The sequence below is a fragment of the Leptonychotes weddellii genome, chromosome 1 (assembly GCF_054177405.1).
Source record: "Leptonychotes weddellii isolate Sample4059 chromosome 1, ASM5417740v2, whole genome shotgun sequence".
In the NCBI taxonomy this organism is placed as follows: domain Eukaryota; kingdom Metazoa; phylum Chordata; class Mammalia; order Carnivora; family Phocidae; genus Leptonychotes; species Leptonychotes weddellii.
This window is the reverse complement of record NC_138369.1, coordinates 6,790,273-6,813,984: the sequence shown is the minus strand read 5'-3', so window position 1 is coordinate 6,813,984 and position 23,712 is coordinate 6,790,273. Positions and strand designations below refer to the sequence as shown.

General features: G+C 56.1%; 2 protein-coding genes across 27 annotated transcripts in view; both read left to right on the top strand.

Annotated features, from left to right (window-relative positions):
• Nucleotides 1–3,519, top strand: part of DOCK6 (dedicator of cytokinesis 6) — a 44,046-nt gene extending 40,527 nt beyond the window's left edge. For 10 of the 23 annotated variants that reach the window (XM_081812927.1, XM_081812986.1, XM_081812978.1 and 7 more), the window contains 7 exons: nucleotides 872–1,018; nucleotides 1,119–1,208; nucleotides 1,532–1,768; nucleotides 2,165–2,308; nucleotides 2,391–2,497; nucleotides 2,738–2,899; nucleotides 3,275–3,519. In XM_081812927.1, the coding sequence (XP_081669053.1) occupies nucleotides 872–1,018; nucleotides 1,119–1,208; nucleotides 1,532–1,768; nucleotides 2,165–2,308; nucleotides 2,391–2,497; nucleotides 2,738–2,899; nucleotides 3,275–3,317 (930 nt within the window). In that variant the 3' untranslated portion in view covers nucleotides 3,318–3,519. Of the gene's footprint in view, nucleotides 1–871; nucleotides 1,032–1,118; nucleotides 1,209–1,446; nucleotides 1,769–2,078; nucleotides 2,309–2,390; nucleotides 2,498–2,737; nucleotides 2,900–3,274 lie in introns of those variants that run through there. The other 13 variants (XM_081812921.1, XM_081812907.1, XM_081812942.1 and 10 more) reach the window with 7 other exon arrangements.
• An 817-nt stretch (nucleotides 3,520–4,336) lies between these two features.
• On the top strand, nucleotides 4,337–23,648 carry KANK2 (KN motif and ankyrin repeat domains 2). Of its 4 annotated transcripts, none has more exons than XM_081813061.1 (11): nucleotides 4,337–4,462; nucleotides 5,734–5,932; nucleotides 6,881–6,995; nucleotides 7,439–8,650; nucleotides 19,584–19,751; nucleotides 19,848–19,950; nucleotides 20,944–21,183; nucleotides 21,864–21,951; nucleotides 22,535–22,754; nucleotides 23,161–23,303; nucleotides 23,556–23,648. In XM_081813061.1, the coding sequence occupies exons 3-11, from the start codon at nucleotides 6,959–6,961 to the stop codon at nucleotides 23,631–23,633; spliced, it is 2,289 nt and encodes a 762-aa protein (XP_081669187.1). In that variant the 5' UTR covers nucleotides 4,337–4,462; nucleotides 5,734–5,932; nucleotides 6,881–6,958; the 3' UTR covers nucleotides 23,634–23,648. The 4 variants fall into 4 exon arrangements, with proteins under 4 accessions (XP_081669187.1, XP_081669186.1, XP_081669188.1 ...); XM_081813060.1 differs by having other exon boundaries at nucleotides 4,366–4,462; nucleotides 5,674–5,932; XM_081813063.1 differs by lacking the exon at nucleotides 4,337–4,462 and having other exon boundaries at nucleotides 4,763–5,932; nucleotides 23,560–23,589.
• Nucleotides 23,649–23,712: the final 64 nt, after the last annotated feature.

Below are 23,712 nucleotides of genomic sequence, written 5' to 3'. Positions count from 1 at the left end.
CCAGGATCTCTGCTCCTCACTGCCATCTCGTGCTCCCCCTCTCCCGCCTCTCCCCGACTTGGGTCTATTTTTAGGCATCTCCTAGTTTGGGGAGAATTTTCTGGCCAAAGAAGGCAGGAACCCAGAGCCAAGATGGGAGGGCTGGGTGGGGGCCGGGTAGGATGGTCAGGTCCCCTCCTTCCCTGGAGAGAAGGAGGGGAAGAGAGAGATCTCTGGTCTCTGCCCGAAGAATGGTACTCATGGGGCAGCATAACCAGGATCCTGGGGGTTGGGGGCTCTTACCTCTGACCTCTCCCATGACTTTGTGTCTCCCTCCCCTACCAATATCCTTGTGCCCGCCCCCTTCTGCCTGGATCGGCCTTGGTGAGTGAACATGGAGCTACCCTCTTCCTTTCTGGTGGAGGGTAGTACATCTGATGAGGGTGAGGGGTGCCCTGGAACAAGGGAGCCAGAGCCTCTGTCCCAGAGGGCTATGCATTTCCTCAGCCACTTAAGGATTTATTGAGCACCTGCTGTATACCCAGCCCCATAGACATTGAGGACACAGCTGTAAGCAACAGAGCCCTAGTCCTAATTTCATATTGAGATCCAGACTCTGAAGAACTGCACGGGATGAGAGGGATAATCAGAAAGCAGGGGCTTGTGTTGAGTGAAAACAAAGATTTGGGGGAGGCAGGAGACAAAGGTTGGGGAGAAAGAGTGAGGGTGTAAGCAGCTGGCCATCGTCTGGGTCTCAGGGTCCCCCCAGCTGTGCCTATGACCTAATGTTCTTGGGGTCTCCCTCGCCCTGCCCACCTCTTCCACACTTGGGGGCTCAGGGCCACGCATCCCTGGGGCCAGGGAGCCTCCAGGGGGGCGTCCCGGGCCACAGCTCCCCTTCTCACAGATGCAGCGCGTGTTCGGGACGTACTTCCGCGTGGGCTTCTATGGTGCCCGCTTCGGTGACCTGGACGAGCAGGAGTTTGTGTATAAGGAGCCGTCCATCACGAAGCTGGCCGAGATCTCACACCGGCTGGAGGCACGTCCCAGCGGTAGGGGGTAGACGGGCACTGGGCTGCGCTGGGGCGGAGCGGGGGCCGCTGCTCCTCCATGGCCCCGAGTCAGCCCCGTGTCCCCAGGAGTTCTACACGGAGAGGTTTGGGGAGGACGTGGTCGAGATTGTCAAAGATTCGAACCCCGTGGACAAGACTAAGCTTGACCCACAGAAGGTGAGGGCTCCTGACCATCCCAGGGGACCCCCAAATCCTATCTTCAGGGAGACTCAAAAGTACTATTTCCTGGGGACCCTCAAATCGTATTTCTCTGGCAAACTTGAGAGCTTATCTCTCTCGGGGACCCCCAAATCCTTCTCTTTGGGAGATTCTCAAACATCGAGACTTCAGGGGCTGTGGGAACCCCAGATTTAAAGCTCCCAGACCCAAGGAAGTCCAAATCCCCTTTCTCCAGGGATGGGGCCCTGCAGGGAGGCTGGCAAGCCCCAAGTGTGTGTACTGGGGCTGTGGGAGCCTCATACCTGAGCCCCGCGTCCCAGGCCTACATCCAGATCACTTACGTGGAACCGCACTTCGACACCTATGAGCTCAAGGACCGGGTGACCTACTTCGACCGCAACTACGGGCTGCGCACCTTCCTGTTCTGCACGCCCTTCACACCTGACGGGCGTGCCCACGGGGAGCTGCCGGAGCAACACAAGCGCAAGACTCTGCTCAGCACAGACCACGCCTTCCCCTACATCAAGACGCGAATCCGCGTGTGCCACCGGGAGGAGGTGGGCAGAGGCCCAGGGCCCAGGGAGGGGAGAGGCCGAGACCCAAGATCAAGGGAGGCCCGGGTACCCCAGACCCAGGCTGGCGAGAGGACCCCAAACTCCAACCCCTAAACACCAATCTTCAGACTCAAACCTCTACTCCCTGACCTAGCCAACTGGAGGCTGGACCATAATCAGACCAAAGTCCCCAGAGCCAGACATAGGAGGCTGAGACCAGACACCCCCCTCCCCCCTCCGCCAGACCCAGGCAGGCAGACACCCCCACACCCTGTTCATGACACAGCCTCTTGGAACCCCTCTCCACCCCCAGCAGGGGTCCAGGCTGCTCTGGGCCGGCTTGGGTCAGGACATCTTCAGGCCCCAGCCAGTGCCTGCCAACCCCCCCCCCTCCCCCAGACAGTGCTAACACCAGTGGAGGTGGCCATTGAGGACATGCAGAAGAAGACACGGGAGCTGGCTTTTGCCACCGAGCAGGACCCGCCCGACGCCAAGATGCTTCAGATGGTGCTGCAGGGCTCTGTGGGGCCCACTGTGAACCAGGTATAGCCAGTGGGGCAGGCAGGCTGCCTGAGGTACCCCAGAGGCCATGCGGACACCCTCAGGAGCCCCTCTCACCCTGCAGGGTCCCCTGGAGGTGGCCCAGGTATTTTTGGCAGAGATCCCAGAAGACCCCAAACTCTTCAGGCACCATAACAAGCTGCGGCTCTGTTTCAAGGACTTCTGCAAGAAGTAGGCCTGACCCCTCCAAGCCCCGCTTACGGGCTCTTTGCCTTTCTGACCCCATACAGCCTCTCTGTATCCTGGATGTCCATTATGGAGCTCCTGCCTCTCTGGTTCTCATTAAGTCTCCTCTACCTAGCAGACTCACATTATAGCTCCTGACCCCACCCCCCACGGACTGCCCCCCACCTCCAGTCTTGCCTTCTCCTGACTGCCAGCCCCGAGCCTCTCCTGCCCTCTGTCTCTCAGGTGTGAGGATGCCCTGCGGAAGAACAAGGCCCTGATAGGACCAGACCAGAAGGAGTACCACCGTGAGCTAGAGCGCAACTACGGCCGCCTACGGGAGGCTCTGCAGCCGCTGCTCACCCAGCGCCTGCCCCAGCTGCTGGCGCCAACCACAGCGGGCCTCAGGTGCCTGACCCCAGCCCCCCACCCATCGGGAGGGCAGAGGCGGGCACAGACGCGAGCTGTCCTACACGTGCGTGGCACAAACATGCAACTATGGGGACATGCCTGCTGGGCAGGCTCCCGGCAGCCACTTCGGATCCCGGCGAGGTCATTTCCCAGACATGTGACTTCACGTTCCGGAGCCGAGATTTCCACATCTGTAAAATGGGCACAATTCTTAGCTTTGGTGGGAGATTCCAAGAGAGATTCTATGAACTCGTGGCCAGATCAGAATGGATGGGAAAGGAGCAGAGTCCCTAATTAGAAGAGGAGGGGGCGGGGGGAGGCTGATGAGCACTATGGAGTTGGCCATGTTGACCCACCTCATCCTTCCCCCAGGAACTCCTTGAACAGAGCAAGTTTCCGGAAGGCCGACCTCTGAGCTCCGAGTGGCCTGAAGCCACAGCCAGAAGAACCATCACCCTAGCCTCACTGTCTATGCCTTCCCAGGATTCTCCCTCCACTGGCACACTGGGCTGTGGGGTGATCATATTCACACGGGGCTGGGCCCTCTGTTCCTCTGTTCCCATCTGTGTGCACTGATGCTTCTTACCTTTTCTAATTTAAAGTGGTTTTCATAAGCAGCCTGTTTGATGTGGATCCTGGGAGTTGGGTCATGAGCGCACCCACACACCCTGATCTTTGACAGACTCTGAGAACTCACTGGGTGCCAGGAACACAGCAGTGACAACCGATGCAAATTCCTGCCCTGGTGGGGCTGACATTCTAGTAGAGGAGGCAACACACAAATAATGTCACGTGCCCATAGGGAATAATAGTAACATTAATTAAACTCTTGGCAGAGGACTCAGCACTGCGCTAAATGGCTCCTAAAAAGACACCGCCCCATTTATGGGGTCTTTTTGACCTCCATTAGGCCCCCCTCCTCCTAGTTAGTGAATTTTCTCAATGCCATCATCAGGTAGGAAGCATTCTTAACCCCGTTTTACAGGTGGGGAAAATGAGGCACCAGGCAGTTAGAGGCTTGGTGGGGATTGGAGCCCAGGTCCGGTTTAGCCATTGCCTGCGCAGCCTCGCACTGACCCAGCCCCACTCCCCACCCCGCGGCAGTCACGCCACCCCGTACCAGGCCTGTGCTGGGCCGCTTCCAGCCCTCGGCCGGCGGGGTGGGGGAGGGGTGACCTCCCGCCGCCGCCGCCGCCCGCGCCCTCCCGGAGCTGGGCCTTGGCCAGCCCCGCCCCCTCCCGCCCCCCGCAGCGCCCGGCTGCGGCGGTGGCGGGGACCGTGCTCTGGGGACCCGGGGAGGAGGGGCGAGAGGACGACACCGGACCCCTTGCGCGCACGCGAGCACACACACAGATGCATACCTGCGGTTCAGGTGCGATCGCGTTCTCCCGGCATCCCCCTCCACGGCTGCCCGGGGGGGCGGGCGCCTGGGGGCGGGGCCGGCCCGGAGCGGGCAGGGCAGGGGCGGAGCCACCGCCGAGGGCCGGGCGGCCGGGCGGTGGCGCGCGGAGGACGCACGGGCGGCGGGACGCAGGGACTGCGGCTGCCGGAGCGCGCGAGGCGAGTAGGACCCGAGGCTGGGTCGGGGTTCGAGTCCGGTTCGGGGTTCGAGCGTGGTCCCCACCCCACCCACCCCCAATCCCGGGGCGCGACCTCGCCGTTCTCTACGAGCCGCTGCCTCCAACTCCACCGTCTAGGTCCAAACTTTCCGGACTTTCAGTGTCTCGTTCCCCGTGTCTCTGTCCCTCCCTCCCCCGTCTTTGACCCCGTCCCTACTTCTCCACCCCCCCGCGGCCCCATCCTCCTCCATCTGTACTTCTCGCCCTGCCCCTTTCCCGCATCATTGCCCTCCCTCTGCCTCTTTCCCCCACCTCGGTCCTCCTCTCTACCTCTCTACCCCCGCTCTGCCCCCCCTCGCCCTCCTCCGTGGCCGAGCCGAGCCAGGCCCCAGACGGCGGGAAGGCGTCCGGGCGTCCGGGCGTCCGGCCGGGCTGGGCCTCGGCCTGGCGGTTGGGCCGGCACGGGGAGCGGCAGCTGTTTGCCATTAGCCGGGGACCCCGCAGGCCCCGCCCCCTCCCTGCACGGGGCGGGGTCACCCTTGCCCCCATCTTTGGGGCGGGGAGACCCCAGAGATGTCCGGGTTTGGGTTGGCAGGGGGGCTTCAGGGAGACCCCGCCGGACATTCGGGCCGGCCCGGGACCCCGCGCCCCCTTACCTGTCCCCTCTGGGAGCGTCTCGCCTCCCTTTTTCTCCATCTCTCTCCTACCCGGTGTTTCCTTTTCTGTACCCCAGGGGTCCCATACAGGGAGAGGGGCTTCAGCCACCACACTCCTCACCTCCATCTGCTTTCTAGACCTGGAGTCATCTTCGCACATAGAGGGTGGTCAGATGACTGGACTCTCTCAGACCTCAGTCTCTGTGTCTGGGAAATGGGCAGAGGGATGTGGAGTTGGGGGTGAGGGTGGTGTGGCCCTGGCAGTGGGGAATCTGCCAGGCTTAGGTTCAAGTCCACACCCGGCCTCTTCTTCTTCTCGTGACCCTGGGCAAGTCATTGGACATTTCTCTGTCTCCAAAACAGGGCAGTAACCGTGCGCCTGATGGGAATGTTGTGATCAAATGAGCGGCTGGGGTGATTATTACACTTACCACCATTATTCGCCCCACCGCTTTTCACCTCCAGGGGCCCCCACAGGCTATTCCAATTCTGCTTCCTGCCACCAGTCTCTCTCAGGTCTCCAGAAAATACTTTTGATTACCTCCCTGTTGTGTAGAGGGTGAACCTCCAAGCAGATGGAAAACCGAACTTCATACAATTGGTGACTGTGCTCCAGGCGTTGAAAGACAGAGACGTGGAGAGAGAGGGAGAGAGAAGTGGATCGAGACACAGACGGATGTGGAGAGACTCGGAGAGACGTGGAGAGACTAAGCAAGAGGCAAGCAGGTTGTGAGAAGAGGACAAGCTTGGCCACCCCTGGAGCCCCAGCCTCGCCTTCATGCCCGGCAGGTGCCCCGCTTGGCCCATCCTCCCAGGTACCCACTGCCCTGGCACCCATAGGCCAGAAAGGGTCCTCCTTGGTGGGATGGGATGGGGCCTCTGGAGCAGGGTGGCTAGAAGTCAGACAGCAGAAAGGACTGGCCAAGCTCAGGCTGAGTGGTGGGGACAAAAGGGTCCTGGCTGGCCTCCAGGGCTGAGGAGGGGTTAGTGAGAGGCTTTGATTGTCCCTCCCTTTTGCAGCCTCCAGGCACCCTCTCTTACTTCCTCCCCCCCCCCACCCCCATGACTTCCCTGGCCACCACGCGGCCTTCTATCCCTGCTGCGCCCCTGAGCCGGACACATCCTGGGGGGGCAGGAAGTTCTCGTGTAGCCCGGCAGCAAAACTGTTTATTTTTAGAGAAAATTGTTTCCATAAAGAGGAAAGGCTTTGCTCCTCACTGCCTCCCCTCAACTTTCCCTACCCCCCCACTCTGGCTAGCCTGACCCCGCTCTGCTTTGGGGTCCCCTACCCTGAGCTCCATCTCTCCTTGTGCCTGTGTCTCCATGTTCTCGGATCTTTGCAGGAAGACTGTCCCCCACTTAGTGCCCCAGCCCCCTGCCCACCTCAGCCCCAATCTGTCCCTGTAGCCAGCTTCTGGCCTGGGCTGAGAGGAGGGGTGCAGGAAGGGTGGGGCCTGTCGGGCTTGGGGCCCCCCGGCCCAGGGCCTTGTGGAGGCGGGGCTGTGGGAGCAGCTGGAGCCTGTCCAGGGGCTGGACAGATGTGCAGGCGGGCCGTGAGGTTTGGTTTCTTTGTTCCAGGCCTCGGGGGCCCTCCCCCCCCACCCCTTTCCACAAGCTAGGCCGGGTGTATTCCTATAAGAGGGTCCCGGACTCGGGGAAGGTGGGGGGGTTGGGAGGGGGACAGTTGTGGGGGAGGGGTGGCCACATCCCCTCCCCCTGCAGAACTCCTCCTGACTCCAGGCTCCAATATCCTCTCTCCCCAGGTACGCCTCAGCCTGTGCTGCAGGTGATCTGAGTCATAGGCCCCAGGTGACTCTTGAGGAGCATCTGCAGACCAGAGGATGGCCCAAGTCCTGCACGTGCCAGCCCCCTTCCCAGGTCAGGGGTCTCAGGAAGAAGGGGCCCTGCCTTGGGGTCTGGGAGAAAGATATGGCCCCGCCTCAGGGGTAGAGGCCAGGGAGGAGGAGGTGTGGGGGGGGTTGTTGAGGGTAGAATACAGCCCTGCCCGGAGGGCCTGAATGAGGACCTTTTGGCTCTGCCCTGGAGGGTCTGATGGGGGAGACAGTCTTTCAGGGAAAGGGGCTGGTCTGAGTAGAGACACAGGTCCCTGTGCTGGGGGTGTTGAGGGAGTAGGCACAGGCCTGCCCTGAGGGTTTCTGAGGGGGGGACAGGGCCTTGCCTTGAGACTGGAGTCACGGTTGAGCACCCAGTGGGCTCCCATCCCTTGGGCAAACAAACCTTGACTCTCCCAGGGATGTGAGTCTTCACCCTGAGGAGGGGACAGCAGTGTTCAGAGGCCCTGGTCTTTCTTCACACCCCAGGGACCCCTGGCCCAGCCTCCCCACCCGCCTTCCCTGCCAGGGAGCCTGACCCGCCGTACTCCGTGGAGACGCCCTACGGCTACCGCCTCGACCTGGACTTTCTCAAGTACGTGGATGACATCGAGAAAGGCCACACGCTCCGGCGAGTCGCCGTGCAGCGCCGGCCGCGCCTCGGCTCACTGCCCCGAGGTCCTGGCTCCTGGTGGACATCCACCGAGTCTCTGTGCTCTAATGCCAGTGGGGACAGCCGCCACTCGGCCTATTCCTACTGTGGCCGTGGCTTCTACCCGCAGTACGGTGCCCTGGAGACCCGAGCCGGCTTCAACCCGCGCGTGGAGCGCACGCTGCTGGATGCCCGTCGCCGCCTGGAGGACCAGGCGGCTGCGCCCACTGGCTTGGGCTCCCTGACCCCCAGCGCGGCAGGCTCCACCAGCTCCTTGGTGGGCGTGGGGCTGCCACCCCCGACGCCACGGGGCTCGGGACTGTCCACACCTGTGCCTCCCAGCGCCGGGCACCTGGCCCACGTGCGGGAACAGATGGCAGGTGCCCTGCGGAAGCTGCGGCAGCTGGAGGAGCAGGTGAAGCTGATCCCCGTGCTCCAGGTGAAGCTCTCTGTGCTGCAGGAGGAGAAACGGCAGCTCACAGTGCAGCTCAAGAGCCAGAAATTCCTGGGCCATCCCACAGGGGCCCGGGGCCGAAGCGAGCTCTGCCTGGATCTCCCAGAGACCCCCGAGGACCCGGTGACTCTCGAGACCCGGAGCGTGGGCACCTGGGTCCGGGAGCGGGACTTGGGGGTGCCCGATGGGGAAGCAGCCCTTGCCGCTCAGGTCGCCGTGCTGGAGACCCAGCTCAAGAAAACCCTCCGGGAGCTGCAGGCAGCTCAGGCCCGGCAGGCTGACCCCCCGCCCCGGCCCCGGCCACCACCAGACAGCCCCATCCGCGTGGACACTGTCCGGGTGGTAGAGGGCCCTCGGGAGGTGGAGGTGGTGGCCAGTACAGCTGCTGGGGCCCCTGCACAGCGGGCCCAGAGTCTGGAGCCCTATGGGACAGGGCTGCGGTCCCTGGCGACGTCTGGAAGGGTCGAGAGCCCTGCTGTGTTCCGCAGCCATGAGGTGGTAGAGACAGCGTTCCCAGCATCCACTGCGCCCACTGGCAACGTCCACCTGGTGAAAAAGATCAGCATCACGGAACGAAGCTGCGATGGGACAACAGGTGAGCCATAGTGGACAGGGGAGGATGGTGGAGAGGTCCTCTTTGTTCCTCTGAATGCCAGGGTGTAGCCCCAGCCCTGGCCTTCCAGCAGACCAACCACTCTGGCTCTCAGAGCCTCTCGTCTCTTCACCTGCAAAAAAGGGGACAGTTGTACCACTGATTCTGTGCTGTAGGGAGACATGCAGAAAAATCAGGTATCTGATTAAGTGTGCGTTTTCATATCTAGTATGTGGTAAGTATCCAGAAAACAGGAGGTTTTTGAGGGTTTGAGGGAGGGTCCCTAAGACTGTTGGTTCGTTGGGCCAAAAAACCCACCCAATTTATTCAGGAAATGGCAGAAACCAACATCAGAGCAGTTTAGGCGAGGAAAAGGAAACGTATTGTTCATGTAACTTAGGCACAACTTTAGGTATAGCTGGATCTAGGTGCTCCAATATCATCAAGGATCTCTGACTTCTGTGCGCCTTGGAGTTGTCTTTCTCAGGTGAGTGAAAGTGGCCCCACCGCTCCAGACATCTGTCCTTCCATCTCAGTGGAAAGGGAGCCTCTCAGTCCAAATAGTGCCCATAAAAAACTCCCAGGGGTACCCCTCATTGGCCGGTGGCAGTCACGTACCCATCACAGAGCCAATCACGGGGTCCCTCACTGCCCAACTCCAGATCCTGGGGGTAGAGGAGCCCCACCCAAGTCCGGTGGCCTTTGAGGGAACAGAGAGGTGTCCCCCTGGCAGAAGTGCTGAGTCTGTATGCCAGGAAAGAGGATGTGGGATCTGCAAAATGACAGTTGCCCCACCGCTGCTACCCTTGGGCTCCTGGGAGAAGCTGTCGGAATGATTCACGTAATGACAGTTGTTCTTTTTTTTTTTAAAGATTTTATTTACTTATTTGACAGAGAGAGAGTGAGAGCAGGAACACAAGCAGGGGGAGCGAGGGAGAGGGAGAAGCAGGCTCCCCGCTGAGCAGGGAGCCCGATGTGGGGCTCGATCCCAGGACCCCAGGATCATGACCTGAGCCGAAGGCAGCCGCTTAACCGACTGAGCCACCCAGGCGCCCCTAATGACAGTTGTTCTTTATCAAGCGCTAGCCTAGTGCCAGGTGCTACGCTAAGGGTTTCACTCGTGGAATGCTAAAGAGTATGGGGCTTTATAATCAAGCCACCTGGGTTCAAGTTCTACATCTTGATGTAGCCCTAGAGGGACTTCACGTCTCTGAGCCTCAGCTTCCCTATCTGTAAGTGGCATAGCGATAGTCCCCCCCCCCCAGGACTCGTGTGAATTAATGCGCACAGTGAACCCTCAATCCCTGCTTGTTGCTGCTTTTGATAATTTTCAGGCCAATTCTGCTTATAGCTGGGGAAACTGAGGCTCAGGGAAAAGTTGTACTGGCCCTGGGTCACAGCCAGGAGGTGGCTGAGCCAGGATCTAGACCAAGGTCAGCCTGAACCTACAGAGGGCTCAAAGGTGCAGCTCAGGCCCTCAACCCAGTCTCGAATGTCAGAGCCCCATGGTGGGACCCGAGAGCACAAGCTGGAGGGTGGGGACCCAGCTGTGTTTTCTCGCTTTTCCGTGTTGTTCCTGGCCAGCTCCGGACACCACTCCTCTGTTCTGTGTCCATCACAAACTCCCGGCCCTTTGACTCTGGCCCCCAGCCAAGGGCCCTGCCCGGCTCAGCCTTGGGATTTCTGAGAGGCAGCCTTCATTCCAGACATGCCACCTAGGGCGGCCATGGGGCTGCCTGCCTGTGGGACACACAGACATAGTGATGTTCCCACTCTGTGCAGGCTGCTGCCCCCCCGAGTTCTTCCTTGTGTCTCACTTAATTCCTTCTTGCTGCAGCCAGCCCCAGTCTCGGCTCTGCTTGGGCAGAACTGGAGTGTGCCAGTTCATTTTAGTGTCTTTTCATTCAGCATACTTTTACTGAATGTCTGCTATGTGCCAGACTCTTCTAGGCACTGGGGACGCAGCTGTGAACAAGATAGACAGAGTCCGTGCCATAAACACGTGAAGCCCCATAATAAGTGAAGAAATACCGTTTCAGAGAATACGTGTTTGAAGCAGATAAAACGGGGGCATGGGGCAGGCAGCAATTGGATGGGGTGGTGGGTCTGGGTTCCAATTCTGATTTCGCTGTTTCCTAGTTCTGTGCCCTTGAGCCAGTTACTTGACCTCTGTGTGCCTCATTTGCAAATCGGGGGTCCTGACAGCCCAGTGTCACCAGATCAGTGTGAGGTTTAATGCGTCAGTTTCTATCGAGTGTTCCGTGTGGCGTCAGGCTGTTGGCTCTGTGAACCAAAATGTGAAAGAGAAGAGGCAGGCAGGTGGCACAGAGGTGGGAAGAAGAGTGTTCACAGCAGGGACAAAGGTCCCGAAGTGAGGAGTTGCCTTGCGCACATCAAGGTGTGGAACCAGCTGGAATAGGATGAGGCCGGAGAAGCAAGGTCTAGAGGTAGCAGGGCATCAGAGGTGGGTCCTGTAGGGCTTGTAGACTGGGGAGAAGCACTGTGAAAAATGAAATTAGAGAGTACAGAACTTGACAAGCGTTCCAACCATGTGTTCAGGTCAGCCAGCTTGATGGGTGGATCTGGGAGTACTCCCTGGAGGAGGCGGCGGCAAGGAGGACTTCTCTGCCATCTAGAATTCCCTCACTGCAGCCGAAGGGCAGGGAGGGTGAGAAGCAGCCTTCCCCTCAGGCTGACGAGGGTGGGTGGGGCAGGCAGAGGCCTGGACACCTCACCAGGCCCCCCCACCCTCACCGCCCACCTTCCAAAGGCACCGCCTCAGCGGTTTGACTGGGAGAAGGGGCAGCTGGGCATGTACATCCGTGGGGGCTCCAGGGCTTTGAAATGTCCTCTGCTCCCTTTCGAAACATATTCCTCTGACAGCAATTCATATTCTTTGTGGAAAATTTGGGAAGTAACAGAAAAATCTGGAATACAAAGCAAAACCCCAGTAAACCCATCACCGCCCAGACCCAGCTGTTGTCAGCACTTCTTCTTTCCTTCCGAAATTTTTAATGCAGAAAATAATACGTATTTTTCAAGCCTGGCAACAGGGAACTGATGCTGATGGAAAGCATTGTTTTGCATTACTTGACTTTGAAAAGCAGTTAGGCAGCCTCACCAAGGGGCCAGGGCATTTTTAGACGCTCTTTTCATATTTTAACTCACCTCCCCAAGCCACCTGGATGCGGATGTGGCGGGCAGTGTTTTCATCCCCATTTTACAGATGAGGAAACGGAGGCCTAGGGTGGTTGCCCACTGTTCCTGAGGCCAGGATTCAAACTACGCCTTTGGTTTCTTGGATTTAACATGATCCCAGAGGCATTTCTTCTCGTCATTAAAAATTCCTGGGATGCCGTATTTACTGAACAGCCACGTCGGTCTCTGCTGTCATCCGTGCCACGCGGAATTCCTCCTGCAGAAACCCCTCACGTCTTCTGTTTTCTCAGGACACGTTTCTGGAAAACCATTTTTTTTTAAGGTTTTATTTATTTATTTGACAGTGAGAGAGCACAAGCAGGGGAGAGGGGCAGAGGGAGAGGGAGAAGCAGGCTCCCCCGTTGAGCAGCAGGGAGCCCGATGTGGGGCTTGATCCCAGGACCCCGGGATCATGACCTGAGCCAAAGGCAGATGCTTCACCAACTGAGCCACCCAGGCGCCCCTGGAAGACCATTTTTGAGGCCCATGACGTCTGTTGCCAACTTGCTTTATTCCCCTGTGGCCTCACTCCCTTCCCACACTGGGTGGCTGAGTGGTTTACATTTTTAAAAATGTCTTTTGGTGGGGCGCCTGGGTGGCTCAGTCGTTGGGCGTCTGCCTTCGGCTCAGGTCGTGATCCCAGGGCTCTGGGATCCAGCCCCGCATCGGGTTCCCTGCTCGGCGGGAAGCCTGCTTCTCCCTCTCCCACTCCCCCTGCTTGTGTTCCTTCTTTCACTGTGTCTCTCTCTGTCAAATAAATAAATAAAATCTTAAAAAAAAAAAAGTCTTTTGGCCCGAAGGAGGTCCAAACCTAGTTCATCTAAATTCTTCAGCTCACAGCGACCAGCTCCGACGGTGTGTGCACGCCAGCCCTCTCGTTTTACTTGATTCTTTTTCCACCTTCACCTTCCACCCTCAGTGCTGAGGGTCATATCGTCTTTGTTGCGACGGCTCAGTTCAGCTTGGTTCTTTTTTTTTTTTAAGCTTTATTATAATATGTGAAAATATTTTTTGCGTATTTAATGTATGCATTTTGATGAGTTTAGTGCCTCGGTTCTGCCTGTGTAGCTTGTAAGCGTGGACAATATATAAAGGGACGAGTGGGGCTGCGTGAAATTCAATTTCATGTAATTTCCTTTTTTTTTTTTTTTTTAAAGATTTTATTTATTTATTTGACAGAGAGAGACACAGCAAGAGAGGGAACACGAGCAGGAGGGAGTGGGAGAGGGAGAAGCAGGCTTCCTGCTGAGCAGGGAGCCCGATGCGGGGCTCGATCCCAGGACCCTGGGATCATGACCTGAGCTGAAGGCAGCTGCTTAACGACTGAGCCACCCAGGCGCCCCGATTTCATATAATTTTCACATGTCCCAGATAGCATTCTTTGTTTTTTTCCAACCATCAAAAATGCAAAAATCGTGCCCACGGCCCGTAGTTGGACAACCCCTGCCCTATGCCATTCATTCTCCCCGCCCCCCAGCCCATGTAATACCATTCCTCGCAATCCACCTTCCAAAAGCTTATTTAGACATTTCAGTGTCCTTGAAAAATATGCTCTGTGCATGCTTGACTTCCTAAAATGGTATTGTGATTTCCGAAGAAGAAATCTTGCTGTTTCTTTTTTTTTCTCTCTGTACACTCTTTTTGAACTCTGCATCCTGATGCTGGTACCTCGGGCTTGTCACTTATAATGACTGCGTCGCCTTCTGCCCTAGGGGCGTGCTACACTTTTCTTTTCCGTGCCCCGTCGTCGGTGGGCACTTGTGTGCCTTCCAGCTCCTGGCGGCCATGAGCAGTGACGGCGCTGTCTTCAAGTGTCACCTCCCCTGGGGTTGCTGAATCTCAGGGAATTCACCACTTCACTCCACGTTTTGTCTGATCCTTTCTGGGAAAACTCTGCCTGTCCACACTCCCACCAGCCACGCTTGGATCCGAGGTGCCCATTTCCCCACATACCCACCAGCACAAAGTTTTGTCTCATGTTTTGCCCATCCGACACTGGCGCAAAGTGGTGTCTCCGCGTTTTAATGTGCATTTCTTTGATTTTTTTGGTGAGATTGGGCATCACCATTCATGTTTAGTAAGATTCTTCTGTGAATCACTTATTCGTAGCCTTTGTCCATTTTTCCTTGGACAATTTTGAGAAGTTCTGGCATATTCCAGAATCAAGGTTGGCAAACTACAGCCTTTGGGCCAAATCCAGCCCACTGCCTGTTTTGTTTTGTTTTTTTTTAAAGATTTTATTTATTTATTTGAGACAGAGAGAATGAGAGAGAGAGAGCACATGAGAGGGGGGAGGGTCAGAGGGAGAAGCAGACTCCCCGCCGAGCAGGGAGCCTGACGCGGGACTCGATCCCGGGACTCCAGGATCATGACCTGAGCCGAAGGCAGTCGCCCAACCAACTGAGCCACCCAGGCGCCCGAACCACTGCCTGTTTTTATAGGCTCGAAAGGTAAGAATGGTTTTTATGTTTTTAAATGGTTAAACAATATGAAAAGAAGAACAACATTTTGTGACATGAGTAAAATTATATGAAATTCAAATTTATCATGACTCGGCCACGCCCATTAATTTGCATACTGTCCAGGGTTGCTTTTGCCTCTGAGACCCTTATGGCTCACATAACAGAATATTTATTGTCTGGTCCCTTACAGAAAAAGTTTGTTGAGCCTTGTTCTAGAAGATAATCCCTTGGCCATTTTTGGCATTGTGAGTATCTTCCCATAATGTGCATTCTTCTATCATTTAACTTTTTTTTTTTTTACAAGTTTATTTATTTATTTGACAAAGAGACAGTGAGAGAGGGAACACAAGCAGGGGGAGGGGGAGAAGCAGGCTTCCAGCTGAGCAGGGAGGCCGACATGGGGCTCGATCCCATGACCCTGGGATCATGACCTGAGCCGAGGGCAGACGCTTAACGACTGAGCCACCCAGGCACCCCTCATTTAACTTTTGTCTATGAGGGTTGTTTTTGTTTTTGCTTATTTTTATTTTTATTTTATTTTTAATTTTTTTTAAAGATTTTTATTTATTCATTTGAGACAAAGAGAGAGAGAGCACAAGCGGGGGAAGAAGCAGAGGGAGAGGGAGAAGCAGGCTCCCCGCTGAGCAGGGAGCCCGATGCAGGACTTGATCCCAGGACCCTGGGATCATGACCTGAGCTGAAGGCAGACGCCTAACAACTGAGCCACCCAGGCACCCCGTTTTTGTTTTTTTTTTTAAATCAAGTAGAAATCTTCATGTCAGATACAGTTAAATCCGTCATATTTTTCTTTTCTTCTTTTGCTAATTTTTAATTTTTTTCAGGTTTTGAGGTATAATTGGCATGTAGCATTGTACCCATTCAAGGTATACAAATAATGATATTTGTATATATTGCAAAATGATGACCGCAGTAAGTTTAGTTAACATTTGTCAGCTCAGAGTTACAGACTTTCTTGTGATGAGAATGTTTAAGGTCTACTCTCTTAGCAACTTACAAATGTACAATACAGCATTATCAGCTATAGTCCCCATGCTAGGCAGGACATCTCCAGGCTTTATTTATCTCATAACTGGAAATTCCTACCTTTTGACCCCCTTCTCCCATTTCCTCATCCCCTGCCTCTGGAAACCACCGCTCTGTTCTCTGCATCTAGGAGTTTGTTTTTTTCCAATTCTACATGTAAGTGAGATCATCTTGTATTTTTCATATGTGGTTTGAGGTTCATTTGTTTGTTTTTAGAGCGAGGGAGAGTGTGGGGAATAGGGAGAGGGATAAAGAGAATTTTAAGCAGGCTCCATGCTCAGTGCAGAGCCTGATTCTGGGCTTGATCTCACAACCCTGGGATCATGACCCGAGCTAAAATCAAGAGTCAGACACTTAACTGACTGAGCCACCGAGGCGCCCCATCTTTGAGGAATTTTTTTAAAGGAATCTTTCCCCTTCCTGAGGTCCCCAATATTCTGTTACATTTTCTTCCTGTAGCTTTGTAGCTTCTGGTAGCTACATTGATCCTTCAGAGTTTTTGTGTTAAGGTGTGAGGTAGGGACCTAGCTTGATTTTTTTTTTTTCCTTGGGTCGAGTAAGCTGCTTTTCCCAGCATCACACCCCAGAGACCAACTTTCCCACCAATCTGTGGAAACCCCTTGGTCTTAACCCCAGCTTCCTCAGCTGGGGCCTGGGCCTGGCCTTCTCGCCTTTGATCCTTTGGCCCCTTTCTTCCCTCAGCAGTGCCTGCTGTTGGGCCATTGTGGCCATTTGGAATGTTTTACTCTCTCCTCAGCCAGGTTCCCCATCTTTGCCCTTTTTTGTAAAGTTGTCTTAGCTGGTTGTGGACTTCAGTTCCCCCATGTAAATTGTGGTATCATTTTGCCCCATTTGGCCTGCTTTTCCCTTGGGGCAGAATGGGCTATGGGGCTGCTCTATTTCTTTTTTTTTTTCCCCTCCACTTTTATTTTATTTTTTATTTTTTATTTTTTAAAGATTTTATTTATTTTTCAACAGAGAGAGAGACAGCGAGAGAGGGAACACAAGCAGGGGGAGTGGGAGAGGGAAAAGCAGGCTTCCCGCGGAGCAGAGAGCCCGATGCAGGGCTGGATCCCAGGACCCTGGGATCATGACCTGAGCCGAAGGCAGATGCTTAACGACTGAGCCACCCAGGCGCCCTTTCCTCCACTTTTAAAAAATTGTGGTAAAATACACATAACATTAAACTTAGCATGTGACCCATTTTCGAGTGTCCGGTGGCCTAAAGCACATTCACACTGTTGTGCAGCCATCCCCAGAACTTTTCCATCTTCCCAAACTGAAACTGTCCGAGTTAAACACTGACTCCCTGTTCCCTCCCCCGGCTCCTGGCACCCACCATCCACTTCTTGTCTCTGTGAATGTGACCCCTCTAAGGACCTCCCAAAAGTGGAATCCTGCAGTATTTGTCCTTTTGTGACCGGCTGCTTTCACTGCGCAAAATGTTGTCTCACCTGATTTTTTTTGACCCTCCCCGGCATTGAAATCAGGAGTCTGGAGTTTGGGGCCAATCACTGAGACGGTGAACTGGCCCATCTGCCTCCTGACACATCCCACTTGGCCACGAAGTGATTTTGTTTGTTGGATGTGAATTTATTGACAGAGTTTAAAAAAAGAAATCAGGAGATTCACATAGGAGCGCCTGGGTGGCTCAGTCATTGGGTGTCTGCCTTCAGCTCGAGTCATGGTCCCAGGGTCCTGGGATCGAGCCCCGCATCGGGCTCCCTGCTCGGCGGGAAGCCTGCTTCTCCCTCTCCCACTCCCCCTGCTTGTGTTCCCTCTCTCGCTGTGTTTCTCTCTGTCAAATAAATAAAATCTAAAAAAAAAGACTCACATAAAAACCCCAGTGTGTGTTTTGTTCCCCACAGGGGCTCGGGTTGCGGCCCTGGAAGCGGCCAGACCCGGCCACACCCTGGGCTGGGCGCCGTCAGACCCATTTGTGGCTGGGTCTCATGTGTTCTTCACGCTTTGCTTGTGCTGACTGGTGACTCTCTGCTCTTAACTCTGAGTGGTCATGGACTTGAGGAAGTAATCACTGTGCCTGTCAAAAAAAAGTTGTAACTGTTAAAAGGAATTGAAAGGAATTGGTCTGCAGAGCCCGTGGCCAGGGGTAGAAATGAGATGTCCTGGGGAAGCAGGGACACAGAAGCCACACGTGGCCTAGGGGAACCTGAGCAGGTTCTGAGATGAGGACAGCCGCTCACGGTGGCACTTCTGTTCCTGGCTCCCAGGCTGGTGATCCAGGCCTGGAGCTCCCTGCTGCCCTCACTCCCACATGGGCAGTGGGCACCCTTGGGACCTAGTGCCCACTGAGTCACCTTTGTCCTCTGCCCAACCTGGGTGGTTTTTTCAAATTGTGATAACGTATGCATAATATAAGACTTACCATCTTAAGCATTTTATTTTATTTTATTTTTATTTTATTATTTTTTTCAGTAGGCTCCATGCCTAACGTGGGGCTTTAACTCATGACCCTGAGATCAAGAGTCACATGCTCCACCCACTGAGCCGGCCAAGCGCCCCGCCCCCATCTTAACCATTTTAAAGTGTCCAGTTCAGGGGCACTAAGCACATGCACATTGTTGCGTGACCATCCCCACCGTCCATTTCCAGAACATTTTCATTTTCCCAAACTGAAAATCTACCTGGATGGGTTGTTTGTTTTGTTTTTGTTTTTGTTTTTGTTTTTAAAGATTTATTTATTTGACAGAGAGACGGCGAGAGCAGGAACACAAGCAGGGGGAGTAGGAGAGGGAGAAGCAGGCTTCCCACGGAGCAGGGAGCCCGATGCGGGGCTCGATCCCAGGACCCTGGGATCATGACCTGAGCCGAAGGCAGACGCTTAACGACTGAGCCACCCAGGCACCACCGAGTTGTTTGTTTTTTTTAAGATTTTATTTATTTATTTATTTGAGAGAGAGAAGGAGAGAGCCAGCGTGCAAGTGCGTGCGTCCCTGTGAGTGGGGTGGGAGGGGCAGAGGGAGAGAGGGAATCTCAAGCAGACTGCACTGAGCACAGATCCTGATCCGAGTCTCGATCCCATGACCCCAAGATCATGACCTGAGCTGAAACCAAGAATCAGACGCTTAACTGAACGAGCCACTCTGGCACCCTTACCTGGGGTTTAATTTTTATTTTCCAGGGCCCCTGGGTGGCTCAGTCGGTTAAATGTCTGCCTTCGGGGGGCGCCTGGGTGGCTCAGACGGTTAAGCGTCTGCCTTCGGCTCAGGTCATGATCCCAGGGTCCTGGGATCGAGCCCCACATCGGGCTCCCTGCTGGGCGGGGAGCCTGCTTCCCCCTTTCCCTCTGCCTGCTTCTTCCCCTGCTTGTACACTCTCTCTCTCTGTCAAAAATAAAGAAAATCTTTTAAGAAAATAAATAAAATAAATGTCTGCCTTCGGCCCAGGTCGTGATCCCAGGGTCCTGGGATTGAGTCCCGCATCAGGCTCCCTGTTCAGCGGGAAGTCTGCTTCTCCCTCTCCCTCTTCCCCTGCCCGTGCTCTCTCTTGCTCACTTTGTCTCAAAAAAATCAATAAAATCTTAAAAAACATTTATTTTCTAATAGCCCTTATTATTTATTTTTCCTGATTGTTAAAGTGTTACCTGCTTAAAGTTCAGAAGAAGGGAGCTGTGATATCCGTAACACAACCTTGCTTTTGTTAAAATACTAGTAAATCTTATCTAAATAGTGCTTCCAGCTCTCTTAACAAATGATCCTCGAGCACTGTTGATGTCCAGGTGCTGTTCTAAGCCCTTTCCCCCCATGTTGCTGTCTTCAGTCTGCACAACAACGCCATGATGGAGGAGATGCCATTCTCGTGAGGCACAGAGAGGTTAAGTGACTTACCTGAGGTCACACAGCTTGTTCATGGAAGAGTTGAGTCCCTACCATGATGGGGACTCTTGGCTGCGATCAAACCTTATTTCCAGATAACACTCAGTGTGGTGTTTGGGGGGGAGGGGGTCACAAGCCAGGATTGTAGTCACAGTGTCTTCTTCCCTGTCCCTGATCAGCTGCCAGCTCAGGCTGCTGGAACCAGATTCTGCTGCTCAGAGGGTGAGGGTAACCTCAGGCAACACTCTGTGCCTCAGTTTCCTTATCTGTAACAATCAGAATCTCATGGGCTGGGAAGATTTGACGAAGCAACGCAAGCCTCAGCCCTCCAAGCGCCTGGCCCGGGGTATGTGACCCACGTTGTTACGGTGAGCACCTCTCTTCCTGCCCCTGCAGGGCTCCCACAGGCTCTGGCAGAGTCATCCTCATCACCCCCAGGAGTGGCAGTGACCCATCTGGCACAGCCTGAGAAGAACGCGGGTGGAATGGGCGCCCGTGAGGCTGCTAACACGGAGCCCACCAGGCAAGCAGCCTCATGCAAGTCAGAGGAGGCGGGGAGTGCAGGTGAGTGAGGGTGGCCGCCGAGGGGGACGGGGCCCTGGAGGCCTGGGCATAGGGTCTGGCTTTGGGAGATTCTTACGACACCACCTGTCCCCCCAGCTGAGCCCCCAGCAGGCGTGCGGTCCATCATAAAGCGCAGAGAGGAGTCCGCAGACCCCGCGGCCCACCGGAGGAGCCTGCAGTTTGTGGGGGTCAATGGCGGGTGAGAGGAGCCCCCCACCCCACCCCACGCTCCCACCCTTTCCTCAGCTTCTACCCTCCTGATTGTTCCTTGGTTTGTTCATGTCCAAGAATGCACCCTGGCCTAGGCCCCTTACGTTGATTCACTCCTTTAAGCAAGGCGCAGTAGACAGTTGGGACACTGAGGCACTCCGGGGCCAGATGCCTTGCTGGAGCTCACACGGCGACTGGGAGTCGGCCCCGGTGGTCAGACTCCCAAGCCTGTGCTGTGCTGTTGGTCTGTGCTAGTCCTCAGAAGGTGCTGGGCTCGGCTTCCTACCTGGATGGAGCTCCCAGTCCAGTGGGGCCTCGGGCACTGGCGCGCAGTTCAGACCCAGTGTGGTTGGAGTGGTGATGGGGGATGGGGACACTCGGGCAGTGCAGGGTGCCGGGGGAGGCAATGATGTCCCCAGGGAAGACACTGAAGGAGGGGACGAGTGTGCTGCAGGATGAGCAGGAGACAGCAGAGTGAAGAGTGGGGGTTGGGAGGGCACTCCCGGTGCAAAGGCTCAGAGGTGGGAGGAGGAAGCAACACACGTGAGAAGCAAGAGCCATAAGGAGTAGGAGTGGTAGACAGGGATGGTCTGGGGACTTTGAATGCCGGGCCCAAAGCTTAGACTTTGTCCAGAGGCAGCAAGAAGCACAAGAGGAACCTGTTTGCAGTGCGGTGAGGGTCTGACGCAGTTAGACCTGCATAAGGGGCCAAGGGAGACGAGGTACTGAACAGTAGAGGGTGAGAGCAGTTATTTCTCCCCCCACCCACCCCAAGCACGATCGCAGTGCTAGCTAGTGTTTATTGAGCGCTTACTGTGTGCCAGGTGCTGTAAGGCACATCCCCACGGCCCTATGAGGCTGATACTGCCATTATTCCCATTTAACAGATGGGGAAATCAAGGTGCAGAGAGGTCAAGCGGTCAGAGCCCATGTCCTGTCCCATCTGCTGCGTCTCCTCACTCCGCCCGTCCTTCCTTCCCAGGTACGAGTCCTCATCTGAGGACTCTAGCACAGCAGAGAACTTTTCAGACAACGAGAGCACGGAGAGTGAGACCCCAGAGCCAAAGGAGAAGGTTCCAAGTGTGGCCGAAGCCCCCCAGCTCAGGCCCTCGGGGACGGCGGTGGCCAAGAGTAGCCAGGAGGAGAGCCAGCTATCTCGGGAGTCTCAGCAGGCGCCCGTGGCAGAGGGCGCGTCAGGAGCGAATGCAGAGGAGGAGATCCGGTCAGTTTTCTGTGTGGGATGAACTCAGACGGGGTGAGGTGGGTGACCCCTGCCTCAGATCTCACCATTCACGCCCTCTGAGGGAACCTGCCATCAGTCGCGCACACCTTAGTCTGAATTAGCGAACCAGCACTTTCTCCTTCTGGCCATCCGAAGGTTTGCAGGCTTTGATAAAGGGCCTGATGAGGGCAGTTTGGGCTGTTGGGGTTAAAATTTAAGGGACAAGCAAAGTTTGTCCTTAAGCCACCCACTGTCTTTGGGACATACGCCACACCTACCTTCCCCCCCTGGTGAAAAATCTGCCCTCGGGCAACAATTTTCTATCCACTACTGCCCGCTTGGAATAAACTTTAGCCTGTATGTCCACTTTCTCTTGGGCTCTGTCTGCTCCCCATGTCTGGGGTCACCCGGGAGGCTGCGGCGAGTGCTCTGAAGATAAACTTCCCCCAGGGCGCCTGGGTGGCTCAGTCGTTAAGCATCTGCCTTCAGCTCAGGTCATGATCCTGGTGTCCTGGGATCGCGCCCCGCATCGGGCTCCCTGCTCGGCAGGAAGCCTGCTTCTCCGTCCTCCACTCCCCCTGCTTGTGTTCCCTCTCTCACTGTCTCTCTCTGTCAAATAAATAAAATCTTTAAAAAAAAAAGAAAAAAAGATAAACTTCCCCCTTATCTGCCCCTGGCAGGATGGAGCTAAGCCCCGACCTCATCTCAGCCTGCCTGGCCCTGGAAAAGTACCTGGACAACCCCAATGCCCTCACTGAGCGGGAGCTGGTACGATGGGGCCCTGGGCCTGGGGTCCCCTCCTTCTCTTCCACCCCCACCCCAGCTTCTCATCCACAGTGCCTCCCTGTGCCGGCTTTGAAGGGACTCTGGGATCCCAGCCGAGAGCTTGGGCGGTGGGGAAGGGGCCCTGGAGAGAGGGGCCAGGGTGGTGGGAGGGGCCCCGAGGATGGTCGCCTGCCAACAGTCCTGACCTCTGGTTCCTGCTGTTTTGGGGGCTTGAGGGAAGTTGCTGCCACATTTCTCTTTCCGGGGGTCTGTACTTGCCTTTGAAGACCACGGGCCCAGGATGGAGATGCTCACGCCTTCCTCGGCGGGGTGGGGGGCACATCTGGGACTGCGGTGCCTGGAGTCCCTTTAGAGCCCTTGTCTCATCCGGGACGGGGAGCCCACGCTGTTGAGTGCAAGGGGCGCATCGGGGGAGGGCTGCCCACGCTTCTCCTTCAGGCTCTGGTCCAGGATCGGGGGGTGTCCCTACCCACACTCCCCGACCTGGGGCTTCGTCCGGGGTGGGGGGCCGCTGGGGAGCAGGCTGGGGCTGCCCTCACGGCCTCCCCTCCCGCACGGCGGCCAGAAAGTGGCCTACACGACGGTGCTGCAGGAATGGCTGCGCCTGGCCTGTCGCAGCGACGCCCACCCCGAGCTCGTGCGACGCCACCTGGTCACCTTCCGGGCCATGTCGGCGCGCCTGCTGGACTATGTGGTCAACATCGCCGACAGCAACGGCAACACGGCTCTGCACTACTCTGTGTCTCACGCCAACTTTCCCGTGGTGCGGCAGCTGCTTGACAGTGGTGAGCCGGGGGCGGGCGGGACAGGGGGCCCCGGGCGGGGGGGCCGGCTGCCCCCCCCGGTCTGGTGGTCCGACGGCGAAGACGCTGCCCTCTTCATCTCCTGAGGAGCATGCCAGCCTCCCAGTCTGGTGAGAGGGAGGTACAGGTCCCACCCGAGGCCCCAGCGTACTGGAAAGGGCAGACATGGCCTTAGGGACAGCATGGACACCTTCCAGCCCCGCTCCAAGGCCCGAAGTCCCTCATCTGATGGGGCAGGATAGTGGAGGTGGAGACGCTGGGGCAGAATGGGGCTCTCAGCCTGAGAGAAGGGAGGAATCTGGCCCCTGATGGGGGAGATGCTGCCTGGTTCTCATGGGCGCTCCCCCAGTTTTGGGGTCTGAGGGTCCAGTGTCCACCCCCCTCCCAGGTGTGTGTCAGGTGGACAAGCAGAACCGTGCTGGCTACAGCCCCATCATGCTCACCGCCCTGGCTACCCTGAAGACCCAGGATGACATCGAGACCATCCTGCAGCTCTTCCGGCTCGGAAACGTCAATGCCAAAGCCAGCCAGGTACGGGCCGTCCGTGCTGCGGACCCAGGCAGCCCTTCCCACTGACTTAAGTCCTGGCTGTGCACCAAGCCCAGATGTGATCTTATTCCATGCCCCCGGGGGAGAATCCCCACTCCACAGACAAGGGAGCCGAGGCTCAGAGAAGCACCCATTTCCTCAAGGCCAGATTAGAGGAGGTGGGATTTGAACCCCCATGGTCTAGCTTTAGAACCCCATTATTTTTTTTTAAGATTCTATTTATTTACTTGACAGAGAGAGAGAGCGCAAATGAGCACAAGAAGGGGGAGTGGCAGAAGGAGAAGCAGGCTCCTCACTGAGCAGGGAGCCTGATGCGGGGCTCGATCCCAGGACCCTGAGATCATGACCCGAGCAGAAGGCAGACGCTTAACGACTGAGCCACCCAGGCGCC

Excerpts from the sequence above, each read along its gene's own strand:
- KANK2 (XM_081813061.1), top strand. The coding sequence starts at position 6,959 with ATGGCCCAAGTCCTGCACGTGCCAGCCCCCTTCCCAG. Across the intron at positions 8,651-19,583 it reads AAGCTGCGATGGGACAACAG|GGCTCCCACAGGCTCTGGCA; the intron begins GTGAGCCATAGT and ends CTGCCCCTGCAG. Across the intron at positions 23,304-23,555 it reads TCAATGCCAAAGCCAGCCAG|AGAGAGAGAGCGCAAATGAG; the intron begins GTACGGGCCGTC and ends TTTACTTGACAG.